The following is a 16,059-nucleotide window of genomic DNA, read 5'->3' as shown; positions in this document are numbered from 1 at the left end:
TTCATCTCGTCCTTATTTTTGCAATAATGAACTACTTATCACCAAGATACTTAATATCTTTGCAATATACCCAAGTATACTTAACATACACAAAATTAAAGGGGAGATGAAAGTCTCACTTTAAACAACAAATACCTAATCTTTGTGAAATGAGTTACTGAAAAATGAATCTTGCATTATTTGATCTGAATCTTCACAGAAAGATGATAAAAATATAAGCTTAGAGGAATAGATACGCATCACCAAAAGGTAACACATAATATTGTTGGGCTAGGCACATTTCATACAACCAAGTACTCTACTGTTAAATTGTGTGTAAAAAAATTAAGGAAAACAGGATAACAAACATAGATTTTTCTCAGAAAATATTGCAATTGCAGCATTTCATGTTAAAAATGCGAAGAAACTGGAGCAGAAACCCGATTATGTTACAAAGCAACCCATATTGATAGATTTCCATAATAAGATGTCATGGTGGTTGATGAAATATCATAGTGAGTAGATCTAAGTTTGTTTTTTTTCTTGTTCAATTGTATCCAATTTTTGGATACTGCCTAGACAATTCCCTGTAGTTTTCTTAGCAAAGTTTTTCAGAAGGCTGAAGATGACTGGCCCCAGCTTATCCAGCTGGTTTCATCCTAAAATGGGTGCAGAACTCACAGTCTCCCATTTTCTAGCCTGATGCCTCAATCGCTACACCAAACTGGCGCTAACAACTCAGTAGAAGCCATTTTAGAATAAATATGCCCATCTTCTAACTTGAAGAGTATCAGTCCCTCTTATCTTTCTTTCAGCTTTGCTCCTATTGTGTACACTGCGACCGCATCACATGCTACTGCAAGTAGTCCTTGCCTTATGACTGTAATTGAGCCTGGAATTATGGCAATAAGTTGTGGCAATCATTAAGCAGGTCATCATGTGCTGCACCTGTTTTTACTTTTGTGGCAATTGTTAAGTGAACACTATGGTCATTAAACCAATCCTTTTTCCCCCAATGACTGTTTTTCTGGAAAAGGAAGTAAATACTGGAAACTAGCAAAAAACACTGAAAATTGCAGTGATCATGGAATGCTGTAGTCCTAAATGTGAGCTGGTTACCAAGCACCCAATATGCAATCAAGTAAGTGAAAGAATGCAGACAGCAGATCTTCAAAATCAAGTTGCAAGTAGTACTGGGGAGATACATCATAACTCTGAATGGGTTGCTAGACGACAGGTCATTGAGGACTACCTGTATTTAGTTACATTTTGCAAAATATAACTTTTCTTTTAAAAGGTAAAATAGCAGCCAGGCTTTGTTCATCAAAACAATCACCTCAACCTCTAAGGACAGAGGTATAAGGTTCCTATCTCCTCCGAGAAGTTTGTAGTTTTCCTTTAATAAAATCACAATGGGGCTATTTTAAAAAAAGCACTGAAAATTTATTATTTTTGGAACACAAGTAATAGGAAACTTAATTGAAGTCCTCAGCTTACAACCGGCAATTTAACAACTGTTCAGTTACAATAGCCACGTAAAACACTTCTGGGTGTCATAAAACGTTACTCCGCCCTCCCTCTAGCTCACATGACCGCATTTCAGGAGTTTGGCAACCTGTTCACATTTATGAGTTGCCAAGTACCCTGACCATGCAATTGCCATTTAAGATTTCTGGGAACAAAGGAGACAACGGATTTAGACTTGTTCCTTCAGGGTGCGGAGGGGTTTCCTTTCTGCTCAGTGCAGGGAGGGGAACTTCAAATCTGACAAAACATTAACACAGCTGATATTCTAAAAGGCTCTGAGCAGATGCCAGCTTGACTAGCATTTTCTCCTCTGGAGAGGAGGATATTGGTGAAAGAAGTAGATTCTGGAGGAGAAAACGCTAAAGGCTCCATGTCTCAGCATTCTGAAATACTGAGATTCAGAGCCTTTCAGAATGCTGGATTTGCATTTTCTTTTCTGAAGCAGAAATTGCTATCATTCTCATGATGGTTTGGAGAAGAAGCCTTCTGAGCCATCACAAGAATGGAACTCATGTGCAGGATGGAGTGAAGTGATGGAAAGATAAGTGGACCAGTATGGTAAGGCAGGGATAGGGTCTGTGTGCTGGTGGCCTAGTCAATGCCTCCCAATGCCTCCCAACCCTAGGCAGGTTTCCACTTGCTGGTGGGTACTGGGCCTCCCAGTGCTTCCCTCACCCTGAGCACCCCCACATAATTGTTTAATGAGTGCAATGGGGAGAGCTTGGATTGTGATTGCTGAGCAAGGTGGTCACAGGGGCACTTTGCTTAATGACAGCAATCATATACAACCAAAATTCTGGGCACAACTGTGGTTCTAAGTCGAGGACTACCTCTATAACTTCAAGACATCAGTTACCCTCTTTATTAGACACAAAAATGCAGACAACTATAGTACGGCAACTGAATTTTAATCTATCGAGGAACATATTCAACACTTCTTTCCAAATGGTCAAACTGTTAAGACTCTTGTGGCTATTTTCATGAGTACTGAGACAGATAAAAACAATATCTGAAGCAGCCCCACAAAGCTTGCCAACAATACAATTGCTTTGGTATTTCAAAGCCAAGGGTTTTATATGAACTCTTGTGCAATGTTCAGCACTTCTTGCAGAAGCTTTGAACAGTTCTATCTTTAGAATACTTTGCAGGTTCTATATATTTTGATTTACTTTAGTATAATATTAAGAAAAAATAATGGATGCAGTAACAAAATTGTTGATAAACAACAGTCAAAATAACTGAGAAATTTTCAATCAAGGTATTGTAAAAATAAAGTGGGAATAAAACAAAAATCTTAAAAATGTTCAGATTGTGAAATATTTCTGAAATGTACATAAAGTTATATTAAATGTTACATCATATTATTGTGAAAATAAATATTTTATACAAAATGTAGCAGAAGGTATAATGCAAACTTGACTTTATCCTTTTGTAGTTTATTAATTTCAGAAGGACACTTAAGCAAGTGTCCTTCCACTTAAAGTGCTTATCTATGGTAAGATAATTCCCAGGGCCTGTATATTTTTTGGGTGTGTCCTTTTAGATATGTTATCTTTAGAATTTTTACAGGCACACAAAAGTGAATATGCCCTTTGGAATCCAAAATTAAGCATTTTTGCAAACTCAACAATCTGCGTGATGTTTTGTAAAAGTGAACTAATGCTAACTGACATAGTTTCTGAATAACCTTCAAAATGCTTTGTAAATTTTGTAGAATTCTCTGGCTTGGTACTAGTAGTACTGGTACCAAGTAGTACCAGTACTAGTACTAGTAGTACTTGGTACTACTCAGTACTTGGTACTGAAGATGCATCCCAGAAAGAATTTTGCTTCCAATACAAAGCATAATTTAAACTATTTTAACAAATGAAAATGCTAATAGTAGTTCTGAAACCATGCATCTCTAAATTATTTCTTATATAGCTGTCAAAAAAATATGCAGTACCTTTACCATTCCTAAATTTAAATACCTCCTATCACTCTTCAGGAAGACAATCTTTTTAATCCACATATATCACAAACACATCTCAGAGATAAAAATAGCCAATGTCTAAATTAATAGTAATTTTATTCAGCATTTAAGTGAGCAAGTTACTAACTGGGTAACATTTTAGAAGAAGTTAAAATCTTCAGCCCCAGCAGTTTTCTTCCTAAGAGGACAAAAACATCATTTTACAGATACAATTGCAGATCTGTAGAAAGAACCCCAGCACACACAACACTAAACATTAGTAGTATCAGGACACATAATTAGATAGCGGGTAAACAGTGAAAGGCTATCAGGACAAGTATTTTGGCAACCCAGTCATACTCCTTAAAGAGATTCCAAACATCATTCAGGACTATTTACTGCAGATTTAATTCTGCCTTTCCAAAAGTCATCCCTCTTTTTCAAGAGGGTTGTTTTGGAAGTCCTCTACAAACGCAAGGCTGTTAATTCCAATCCGTGATCCGCTCCTTTTCCGGGATCACGCACCAATTCGGGGAGGCCTGATCCTTGGCCAGCCAATTAAAGTCGTCCACCAGATCCCAGTTGTTCTTGCTTCTGTCAAGCCCAGCGGTCTTGAAATCGGCATCCATGCCCGGGTAATCCCACGAGTAGGGGGCGAAGCGGACGGCGCTGCAGTCCTCCAGCATCGCTCGGCTAGTCACTTGCACGTAGAAGGTCATCTCCGTAACGCGGTGGGTCCGGAGCTGCTGGCAGGCGAGGGCCACGAGGCAACCGCTACACCCATCCACCCGCGCCGAGGTCGAGACGGGTCCGCAGAGGACCGTGCAGTCGTGACAGTCGAGCATCAGCAGCGTGTTGGGGTTGCCGCGTAACAGCACCCGGCAGCGCCTGAGCTGGGACAGCACCACGTCCTGCTGCAGCAGGTCGGTCGGGCCGAGCTCGAGGGTTCGTCCCTCGGCCCGGCTGAAGCCGCAACTTGGGTTCAGCGGCGCGGAGGCTGCCGCTTCCTTCTGGTCTTTGGCGGAGCTTTCCGGGGGAGGATGCTGAGCGGGAGGCTTGGACGGAGCCGAGGCCGGGTCCTTTTTGAGGGCTTTGGTAAAGGCGAACCGCTTCTTCGGCTTCAGCTGGAGGCGCCTGTCCGACAGCTCGCCCTGCAGCTTGTTCAGCGCCGCCTGGGCCTGCCGCACCTCATACGGAGCCAAGAAGCGCACCGAATCCGTCAGCAGCCGCTGCAGATCCTGCAGCCGCCGAGCCGCCTCGGACACGGCTTCGGCATCCGCTTCGGCATCCTGAGCCGGCTCCGACCGCAGCAGCGCTTCGATGGTCTCCCGCTCGCGGGCAAAGGAGGCGGTGAAAAAATCGCTCTGCTCTTCCAACACCGACTGCGCCTCCCGTTCTCGCCGCCTCTTCTCCGCCTCCTCTCGCCGTTCCGCTTCTCGCTGATGCAGCCTGTCGGGAACCAGGGCGGAGAGGCCGGCAGCGAGAGGCACCCGATCGCCCTCCACCGGCGCCGCGCCCTCCGAAAAAGCCTCCATCTTTTTCTCTCTCTCTGCAGCGGCTTCAATCACCTCGTACTAAGACGGAGGCCGATTGGCTCCTTCCCTGACCCCCGCCTAGGATTTGTGAAGTGACTTCCCGGAGGACGTGGGCGTGTCTTATCCACCTTTTAAAGGGCCCCTAATTCAAAGGCTGGCGAGAAAATTGTGTAACGCGGGGCCTGTTTTCCTTTAAGAGGCAATGTGAGCATCAATGAGAGCAACCAACCGTCTTTTAGGTGAAAGGTAGCGCGGTAAATTTGAACTAAATAAATAAATAAACTCAGTTTTCGTCCAAATAGCTAACGATTCCGTCTTCCTACTGACGTGCAGAGAACGAGTTTTCTGATATAAATTGCAAAACAGTAGTTTAGATGTAGAGGTACTCCTCTACCTATGACCACAATTGAGCCCAAAATTTCTGTTGAGACATTTGTTAAGTGAGTTTTGCCCCATTTTACAACCTTTCTTGCCACAGTTGTTAAGCGGATCACTGCAGTTTTTTAGTAACCCGGTTGTTGTGAACCTGATTTCCCTATTGACTTTGCTTGTCAGAAGGTCACAAAAGATGATCCCATGATCTTGGGACACAGCAATGGTCATAAATGAGTCAGGCGCCAAGGGTGTCCAAATTTTGATCATGTGACCATGGGGATGCTGCAAAGGTCATAACTCTGAAAAATGGTTGTAAGTCCCTTTTTTCAGTGCATTGTAACTTTGAATGGTCACTAAATGAACTGTTGTAAGTCAAGGACTACCTATGCATGTATATCACATACCCAGCAGGTTCCATTTTTTGGGTAAGCAACATGCAAATTGTGAAAAGGACTAAGATACAGCAAGCCAAAAATATTCAAGGCAGGGCTTCCGAGAAAGGAACTAGAACTATAAGTGTAATTTCCACCACCAATATTTATTACTACACTTTCTCTCCATACTTTTCTATCTTGACAAGCAATCCTTGCTTTCACCACATTCACACACTAACTCTTACAAATTTTCCACTTTTTTCTTTTTGAGAATGGTATGGACTTGGAAGAAATATATGTCGTTTTCATCCAGGTTTTTGTTGGGCTTCTAGAATTGGAGAAAAATGCAGACTTGGAATGCAGTTGGGTTCTATCAACAATATGCGAAAATTGTTCTGGAAAAGCTTGGATCATTGCTGCCACTCATTGCAGAATTCTGATCTACCATAGAAAACCATTTTAATGCAAAGCTTCGCTTATTCATTCCATACTGGCTTTGCCAGCCTTGAAAATTCTGCATGTTTGGTATAGAAATTATATATATAGAATTATATATGATAGCTCACATTTTTGGAGTTAACCTGAAATATTTTTGCTATTCTAGTTTCTTTAATTTATAAATTTGTATTTATGCAGGTATGTTGCTGGTTGTCTATCCCTGGATTATTTAATCAAGGTCTTATTAAAATTGGAGGAAGAAGTGCTTCAGACCCTGGTGGAAAAGTGTGATATAAATATCATAAACAGAAATTAAATAAAAATATTAACTATTAAGTATTCTGTTTGAATGATCCAGAGTGATTTTCAGTTGCTACTTTGGAAAAACTCACAAAAAACAAAAAGTGGAATTGCTTTTTTTTGCTTCAGATGAGCTGTTGAAGATGTTTCTGACAGATACCATTTGCATACTAATAAATATTTGAATCAAATTTGCCTTTTTATCTACCTGACCCCCTTGTTAAACTGGCTTATTGAATCAGCTGCAAGTAGCGGGGTTCAGAAAATATGTTAAGCATGGCTTAATAAATTACATGTATCTAGCTACTGTATACATTAGTTGCCAAATTAAAGTGTAGATCTTTTTGGTTAAAAAAAAAAGCAAAAGCTGGAGATCATGGCAATGGTAACAGCTATGCATATTTCTCCGCCTTCTGAAACTTTAGTCTGATGCCAATCACTCAAGCTGATGGTCCCAACTTATCCCTCCAAGACTTTCCAAAAGAATTGTTTTTAACAGTTTGTAGAATCCAAGTACAATTGGGGGAGGAGGGCTTTTCCAAAGTTTAGGCAGTTAGAGAAAATATACCTATAAACCTCCAACTTTTACTTCACAAAAGTGGAGAATCATAAGCAAGTTCCCCCAAAGTATTCAAGATAGGAGGGTAGAAACTAGGCAGAGAAAGTGGTCTGAAATGTATATACTCTGGTGTCAAAACATGTAGGCTTTAATTGTAAAACTAGAATCTTGATTTACAACCAGAAGCCAATAGGAAACCAGTGCAGGGCTAAAGCACAAATGTAATGTACACACATCAGCACATTGCAGTAGTCCCAATGAGAGGTAACAAGACTTGAGTTAATAATTACTATTAGAAGGATTTTATATAATATTAAATGTGATTCTTTGATTTCAAGTTATGTAACGTTGTGAATGCTTTTGAAAAAATCTTAGTGGTGAAAATGGGTTTGCTTTATTTGTGATGCAAATATGCTGTCCTTGGTTCCAAAGTTTCTTTGATATCTCTTTGAGCAAAAAATAGAGAAAGTAGTTTTGAACAAGGATTAGCTGAAGGTACAGGCAGAGAATGGCCTGCGCACCATTGTTTTTCTCTGTGAAAAGTTACTCCCTGAGAAATTTTCTTAACAGCAGTATTTATTTTTTCCTAACAGATAATATGAAAGAATGAGAAAAATGACAAGAGAAGCAAACATTTGCTTATGAGGTAAGATTTTATAATCATAAAGGAAATAAAATAATCCCAGATGTCTACATTCTTTTAATCAATTTCTCTTCTAAACCGTTCAATGCATATATGAAAATTGCATTCTGTTCTTATTACTATAAAATAAAGGTACATTGTATTCCACAGAAGTCCTTTGGGTCTGCCTATTTTTTTAGCTTGGACTTGCTTCATTAATTTCTTTATTATGACATTTGTCCACAAGATAATTCCTCATAAGCACAACATAAATCTATGCATCCCTTTCATCCTTGAGCGAGCAAAACAATGATGATGTTATCCATTCAGTTGAGTCCTGCTCTTGGCAATTCTATGGCCAGGTGTCTCCACATCTTCCACTCTTGCGTTAGCAAAACAATATATCAACATAAATTGCACTGCCCCAGGCCCGAGAGAGAGCTAATTTGGTCTAGTGGTTAAGGAATAGGCTAGAAACTGGGACAGCATGAATTCTAGTCCTGCCTTAGCCATGAAAGACAGCTGGGTGACTCTGGGCCAGTGACTCTCTCAACCCGACTCATCTTACTGGATTGTTGCTGTAGGAAAAATAAGAGGAAGAAAGAATTTTAGATATGTTTGCCGCCTTGAGTTATTTATAAAAAAATCAAGGCGGGATATAAACAAACAAGCAAATAAATGAGTCAGAGATTCATGGTGCCAACCCTCATGCTTCATGAGGGACAGTTTCAAGGCAAGCTTCATGGACTCCCTGGCATCTTTACATCCCTATCCAGCATCACCCATGAGTAGAGAAAAAACTGATTATTCTTCCTTCATAACCTCACAGCAATCTTGGAGAACTTAAATGCTCCTTTCATCTTTATCTTCTGGGTATTCAACCCTTTCTCTCTCTCTCTGTTATGTGCCATAGGACTATCAATCTGTAAAAAAACCCTAACCTACAAACTGCCCAGTGATCACATGCACATTGGTACCATCCCCTCTATCAGACTTTCCTCCTAGTAAACAGGAGAGTATTCATTTAATAAACAAACTCCTCAGAACCTTGTTAAATAATCTATATGCTATTAAAACTCTGTTACCTTTAACTGGTGGAAATGGTGTATCACAAGGCAAAATCTTTTGAACCAAGGTACTTCAAATAAACTAACTTACAGAATGCTAGGACTCATTGCTTCTTAGGAAAATAAATTTGGAAAAGTTGTGGCTGCTTTACCACTGCTGGGCTGTTGCTAATTCAGCCCTGCCACTGCCATGCTGCTGTAGTCACATGATCCTCATTTTCAACATTCCTGAACAAATTCCTGGCCTTTCCTGCAATCTCCTGTTCCCTCCCCCACCAACCAGCAGCTCTCTGCTGGGAAGGGAAGGAAGGATAAAGGGAGAAATGAAGAAATGGAAGGAAGAGAGAGGGATGAAAGAAAGATGAAAGGAAAAAGGGGAGAAGGGGAAGGGAGGAAGCAGCAAAACAAAGAGGGAAAGCAAGCAAGATAGGAAGGAACAAAGGAAAGGGCAGGTAGGTAGGAAAGAGGTGGGAGAACCTGAAGAAGCCAAATTCTTCCCCTCTTCAATGTCCACTTTTCACTAGTTATACATAAAATTATGATTTGACATTCCATAGGCTTGGTAATCCATCAGCCATAAATCCTTGAGCTATTATTATTATTATTACTTTAAAGTCTTTCAGTTTAGAAAATAATATACTTCTGTAAACAATATGGTAAGAAGGGGAAGTATGTCTTAATTAAACCTGTTTCCTCCAGCATCCCATTCCTAGAAGTTGAGCATAAAAGTTCTAGATGAACATAAAAGTTCATCTAGACCAGGGGTGTCAAACTCAAGGCCCACAGGCCTGAGGGGTCCTTAAATCTGGCCCGTGGGGCCAGCCTGGAAATATTAAAGGACTGGCCTGCAGTCCATTTAATCTACAATCAACGATCTAGAATTGACAGCCATTTCTATTTACTATCTTGGAAATTTACCTCTACTGTAAGTTCTTGTATTATCATGTTATTTATGCTATTGTATTTTTATTATTAGTTGAATAATAAAAATACAATAGTATAAATAACTTTTCTGCCAGGAAAAGCAATTTACTATTAAACAATGGGGTATAAATTTAGAAATAAAAAGTTTAGTGGAGTATGAATAATAAGTAATAAATGTTTGCCCATAATATCTGATAGAAGAGATACGAAAATGGTTATAGTAAAGAACTGTGGAAAGAAAGAATGGAAAAAAAACACATCTTGAGCCTGTGTCAAACGCCCACCATGGACATGCCCACCCAGCCACACCCACCATGGACACGCCCAGCACCGGCCACACAGACACACACGGCCCTCTGAGGTCAAACACAATCCTGATGTGGCCCTCAATGAAATCAAGTTTGACGTCCCTGATCTAGACAGCAATCCAGATACAATTAATAGAGTTGGAAGGTCTTCTAGTCCAACCCTCTATTAAGGCAGGAGACCTTATGCCATTCCAGACAAATGGCTGTCCAGTCTCTTCTTAAAAGCCTCCAGTGATGCACCCACAACTTCTGAATACAAGTCATTCCACTGGTTAATTGTTCTCACTGTTAGGAAATTTCTCCTTAACTCTAGGTTGCTTCTCTCTTTGATTAGTTTCCATTGTTTCTTGTCTTGCCTTCTAGTGCTCTGGAGAATAGGTTGACCCTCTCTTCTTCGTGGCAGCCCCTCAAATTAGGAGATTTTTATTTCAGATCCTTCAGATCAGCTTACAGTTGAATTTATATATACTGGATTTGAAAGAGAGGGAGGGAAATGAAACATTTACCTTTTTCTTTCCTTATCTTTCTGGATATTTTTCACTGAAGTAAATGGCTTAAATTCATAGTTAGCTGCCAATTCAGAACCTCAGTTCTAGACAATAATGTATAAGGCAAGAAGAAAGCATTGGAGAGAATTCCATTTTACCCTGCACAAATTTCCTGAAATAGCAGGAAAAAATAGCAGTTGAAATGACATGCAGTGTAGTACCTTTTCAGCATAGTAAAAACTAGCTATTCCCTAGTAGGACATTTCCATGCTATAGTTTTCCTACCTCCCTGTCTCTCATAAAGCAGTTTAAAATTGACTGGCAATTATATTGACCTTGAAATGTAAAGACAACATAATCCAATCAGTGCTCTGCTTCACCTCTTCCCCTTCCGGCTGATTAATGGAAGAATGCAAAGAAAATAAAATCTGTGCCTAGTGCTTAAGTTACCACGTCATGGAGTAAGATCACTCCCAATCACAATGAAATGAAATACATTTCTAATGTCTCTCACCTATATTTTTCAATACGTTTTGGGGTAGATTTATGTCACTGCGTTTTTTAATTTCCCAGCTGAGCTTCATTATTTTTGGACTAATAGACTCTCCGTAGCTTGCCAACTTCTTATCAGTAAGCTACGTGTTTCCGTATCCACCCACATTCCTTTCACACTCCTTTTTTGTTCTCATGCCACGGGGGTGTCGACTGCTGGAAGGCAGCCGGCCCGAATTACTTTCAAAAATGTAGCAATTAACTTTCTTAGTTAGTGAGGTGTTTTATTTTCTTTATAACAAATAAATGAGTTTTATTTAAGGTGACCAGATTTTAACATTGGTAAAGAGGGACATTGTGGGCATGGCTTATTTTGTGGGCGTGGCTAGCTGGTCATGTGACTGGGTGGGCGTGGCTAGCTGGTCATGTGACCGGGTGGCCATGGCTATGTCTATAGGGTAAGGTGAACAGATTTTAACATTGGTAAGAAGGACACCATTGTGGGCGTGGCTTAGTGTGTGGGCGTGGCTTGGAGGCCATGTGACTGGGTGGGCGTGGCTACCTGGTCATGTGACCGGGTGGCCATGGCTATGTGTATAGGGACTACTCAGAGGGCTGAAAAGTCATTTCTGACAGGTCCTCACACTTTTGACTGGTCCTCACACTTATGACCATCCTCACATTTATGCCCGTGCAGCATTCTTAACAACCATGTCACTCATTTCACAACTGCTTCTCTTCACCATGGTGACAAGATAGGGCAAAAATGTAAAATGTGAAGACAGTCGTAAGTTCGAGGACTGGTCAAAAGTGTGAGGACCAGTCAAAAATAACTTTTTCAGCCCTCTGAGTAGTCCATATGCACAAAAGGACTAACCAGAGGGCTGAAAAAAGTCATTTCTGACAGGTCCTCGCACTTTTGACTGGTCCTCACACTTATGACCATCCTCACATTTATGCCCGTGCAGCATTCTTAACAACCATGTCACTCATTTCACAACTGCTTCTCTTCAACATGGTGACAAGATAGGGCAAAAATGTAAAATGTGAGGACAGTCGTAAGTTCGAGGACTGGTCAAAAGTGTGAGGACCAGTCAAAAATAACTTTTTCAGCCCTCTGAGTAGTCCATATGCACAAAAGGACTAACCAGAGAGCTGAAAAAAGTCATTTCTGACAGGTCCTCGCACTTTTGACTGGTCCTCACACTTATGACCATCCTCACATTTATGCCCATGCAGCATTCTTAACAACCATGTCACTCATTTCACAACTGCTTCTCTTCACCATGATGACAAGATAGGGCAAAAATGTAAAATGTGAGGACAGTCATAAGTTCGAGGACTGGTCAAAAGTGTGAGGACCAGTCAAAAATAACTTTTTCAGCCCTCTGAGTAGTCCATATGCATTAAAGGATTACAGCAATAGAGAGGGATGAAGGAATGGAAATTAGAGTAGGAGTGAGGGTAAGAGAGGGAGGAAGAGAGGAGGAGAAGGAGAAAGAAAGAGGAAGTAGGGAGGAGAAAAAGAGGGTGGGGGGAAGAGAAAGTAAGAAGGAAAGAAAAGAGAGAGGTGGTAGGTTTGAGGAGAAAGATTGCTGTACAATAAAAAAGATGAAAGGGAAGAAAGCCAACCCCAAGCAAATATAAAGATATTAAGATAAAGAATGAATTGTTAAACTTTAAAGAATAAAAGAGAACAAATATGAATAAATAGCAATAATTAGAAACACACATACAAACATACAATGTATTTTCTTTGAACAGAATATTTGGCTGGTTCACAAATTTAAACAGCGTTTAGTCATTTCAATTAAATTTACAATTTCTATATTTCCTTTTTGCCATATTTATTCCTCATCTATTTTTTAAAAAAACCAATATTACCCTTCATCCTCATCTCTAATCTTAATCAAATTCAATTTTTCCCTTCTATTCTATATTATACCCCTTCCCATTGTCATCTATTTTTATATCCATCCTCACATTGTTTAATTATGTAATTATGTAATACAGTTGTTTAATACAAATTCAACATTTTAATATAAATCAATTAGTTATAAAACTATCTTTTTTGTATATTAATCAATATGAACATGAATATTCCAATTATTTCCATGCAATCCAATTTCTTACAAATCAATTAATTATATTTACCAATAATAATAAACCAAATAATTTCTCCCATATATTCCTCCGAACCACAACTTAACCATTTCTGCTTTCAACACAATATACAATTAATAGTATCTCAATTATTACAATTCCCTAGTTAAATACAGCTTTTTTTCCTTTGTGTTTTAAAATCTTGAACTCTCCTCCTAAATTTCCCATTGTTTGCAGTTTTTCACCTACCTTTTTTGGGGAGGAAAAATAAAAATAAAAATAAATCTCTCTCTGCCTCATTTTGTCACGCTGCACCAAAGACCCTGGTTTCGGTTTCGTTTCTGAAGCTTAGCTAGGGGAAAAAAAAACTGCTTTACACTGATTGCCTGTAGGGCGGCCCTTTGAAGCCCCGGGCAAGAGTTTAAACAGTTTTTTTTTCTTCTAGCCATCAGCTGGGGCTCAAGAAAAATCGGGACTTTTTTGAAACGCCGCGGGACGCGGGACAAATTGCTCAAAAGCGGGACTGTCCCGCCAAAAGCAGGACGTCTGGTCACCTTAGTTTTATTAGAGAACTTTTCTTAGCGTTTCTTTTTCAGAATATTGCAAACAAGAAGCCTCGATTCATCTCCTCTAATTAAACCAGGGTAATTTGTCCCAGATCCAAACATGGGATTAATAAATGCCCTGACAATTTACTTGATTGTTTACAAGAAAACTGAGAATCTGGGAATGAAGTTAAAAAGCTATGTGAGAAATTGCAATTACTGAGAATGTAAACAAACAAACAAACAAACAAACACAATGACATAATTCCGCAGGTTTCTATTCTAAAATGTAAAATTCTGCTTGCAAGATCTTTTTTCCCAGAATTCCCCAATCAGAAATAATTATAGTATGTTGCCACTATAACCTGCTATCCTCTAGGTTGTCTGGGTGAGGAGTTCTTAAATGTTCTATCTAGGACTCATTTTGTCCCAGTTCCAAGTAATTTCTTATTACTTCTTTGAATAGATTCTTGGGATTCAGCACATATTTATTTAAAATGGAGAAAGATTATCTGGGCATTCTGTTTGGATGTCCATAAGCAAGCCCCCCCCCCAAAGATTCACAGAATAGGACTCTGACTTGCTTTGCCCAAAATAAACTTCCATCTATGACGTCTGAGATTTAGCTAACAAATTAGATATTATCCATTACCAACTGGTTCTTGGTGGAACTAAAGGTCCAATCTGGCTTTCTTCAGTTCTTCCTTTGAATTGCATAGGAGAAACTCTTTTTGGGAAACAAAAGTAGAGGTCAGTTAATAAAGTGCTTTAGAGTACATTGAAGTGCATACCAAAAGCAGAGTTTTGTCTCAATTACTCCGATGCCTTGTCACCATTCTGCTATTACATCTAAAAGGCCCTATAACCATGATGGCGAACCTATGGCATACGTGGCCAGAACCCTCTTCCGGGTCTGGCGTGTGAACGTGTGCAACGGAATCCGGAAGTGCATGCGCACAGCGGCTAGCTGCTCTCTTCCAGGTCCCTGTGCTCCAGCACATGGCTGGGGGCGGATTCACGAGCGTGTGTGCGTGTGCTCCAGGTTCAGTACTTGGTGCCGAAAAGGTTAACCATCACTGCCCTATAGGTTTTGAAGGTGAAAGGTTAACATGACAGCAACTATCAGATGCCTGACCCCAGTTGCATATTTCTGTGACTGAATTGGTAGATGTAGTTTCAAATAAATCTGAGCAGAGACAGAAATAAATATATCAGTTATCTAAATAAAAATGAAAACACATCAGCGATCTTAGAATACACTAAGTTCAGAAAGCTTAGTGTTTAGTGAAAGCTCAGAGTTTAAGAAAGCTCTGTAAATTATGAAGTACACTTAATTTAGGACTTATGATGGTTTATACCTAAAATAAATAAAACTAAATCTAAGTCTGAAGAACTTTGTTGTTACCTATGTTGTTACCATTTAAGATAGTTAAAATATTCTTGATCCTTAACTCAGAGGAATGTTAAAATGTCTTGACTCTGTAGTTTAGCTTGCATACATGCAATGCAATCCAATGATATAAATTCTTCTCTTAAAGTATAACTGAACTCACTAAGTTTATATCTTTTTCTTAGTATTCTGAAACATTTATGAAGCCCATTAAAACGAACCAATCCATGGTAGTTTTAAATATTTCAGTGCACAATGAAAAAAAAAAACCCTTTAAATCAAAATAATGAATATATTTCCATTTCTATATTTATCTTTGTATTTGGATAGCATTAACTATATATATTATTTTGAAGGTCTGGGGGACTAAAAAAGATGCATTATATACTCTAAACTTAAATTTGCTGTGTTGCAACTGGCAACTCTATTTTGACAGCATGTTGACAAGCATAGCAATAATAATGAGAAAGAAGTCAGGACCGAATAAAGTTGGTAGGACTGTGCATGGGCAGCTTTCATTTTTTGTTTAACCTCTAACATGCAGTTCCGTTTAAAATAATCCCAAACCGTTTCCACTTCCTTTGTTTACGTCATTTGAGGGAGGGAAGGAAAGGGGAGAATTTAAGTTAAAGCAGTGTTTTTCTTGTTTTCTCAAAAAAAAAAAAAATGCAGCGGCGGACCAAAGGGGTTGGTAAATCGCAACGTTGGTTCCACTAGACGAGGACACTCAGTCATTTCCCGATTAACTAAAAGTAAAGTTTTTGCTTTCCTGCGAAGGGTCAAGAGATTATACCTTTCAAGCCTCAAACTCAGCTTCTTTTTTTTCAAAGCAAACCCAATCTTTCGAAAGTGTCTTCTTTGCCCAGCGTAAAGGCAGGCAGGCAGGCAGGCAGGAGCAGCAGCAGCAGCAGCAGCAGCGAGCGATAGTTCAGTACCGCCGCTCCTAATAATGTATGTGAATGCGGTAGCGGCGTCCCCGCAGCCTCTGAGCCTCTCTCCTCGCCTTGTAGCTGGAACTCCCGCACTGGGCTCTCGCTATCCTCGCTCTCTCTTCCTTGCTCGCTCGCTCGCTCGCTCCCTCT

The 16,059-nt window shown here is 39.7% G+C and overlaps 1 protein-coding gene and 1 long non-coding RNA gene across 3 annotated transcripts; both read right to left on the bottom strand.

Moving 5' to 3' along the window:
* Window positions 1-3,557: 3,557 nt before the first annotated feature.
* Window positions 3,558-5,032, bottom strand: TBCC (tubulin folding cofactor C). Its single transcript, XM_070948563.1, has one exon. The coding sequence runs from the start codon at window positions 4,990-4,992 to the stop codon at window positions 3,940-3,942; it is 1,053 nt and encodes a 350-aa protein (XP_070804664.1). The 5' UTR covers window positions 4,993-5,032; the 3' UTR covers window positions 3,558-3,939.
* A 2,640-nt stretch (window positions 5,033-7,672) lies between these two features.
* Window positions 7,673-16,057, bottom strand: LOC139320301 (uncharacterized). 2 transcript variants are annotated; one of them, XR_011600685.1, is made up of 3 exons: window positions 15,771-16,057; window positions 14,240-14,314; window positions 7,673-8,238 (listed from the first exon to the last, which is right to left on the bottom strand). It is a non-coding gene; the product is annotated as an uncharacterized lncRNA (long non-coding RNA). The 2 variants fall into 2 exon arrangements; XR_011600684.1 differs by lacking the exon at window positions 14,240-14,314.
* Between the last annotated feature and the right edge of the window lie 2 nt (window positions 16,058-16,059).

Source organism: Pituophis catenifer, unplaced genomic scaffold (assembly GCF_029215685.1).
Source record: "Pituophis catenifer annectens isolate HBS135680 unplaced genomic scaffold, rPitCat1.0.hap2 SCAF_1, whole genome shotgun sequence".
Lineage (NCBI taxonomy): Eukaryota > Metazoa > Chordata > Lepidosauria > Squamata > Colubridae > Pituophis > Pituophis catenifer.
This window is presented reverse-complemented; position numbering and strand designations above follow the sequence as displayed.

Bases quoted from the DNA above. Each gene is read 5' to 3' on its own strand.
- TBCC (XM_070948563.1), bottom strand. From the start codon at position 4,992: ATGGAGGCTTTTTCGGAGGGCGCGGCGCCGGTGGAGGGCGATCGGGTG.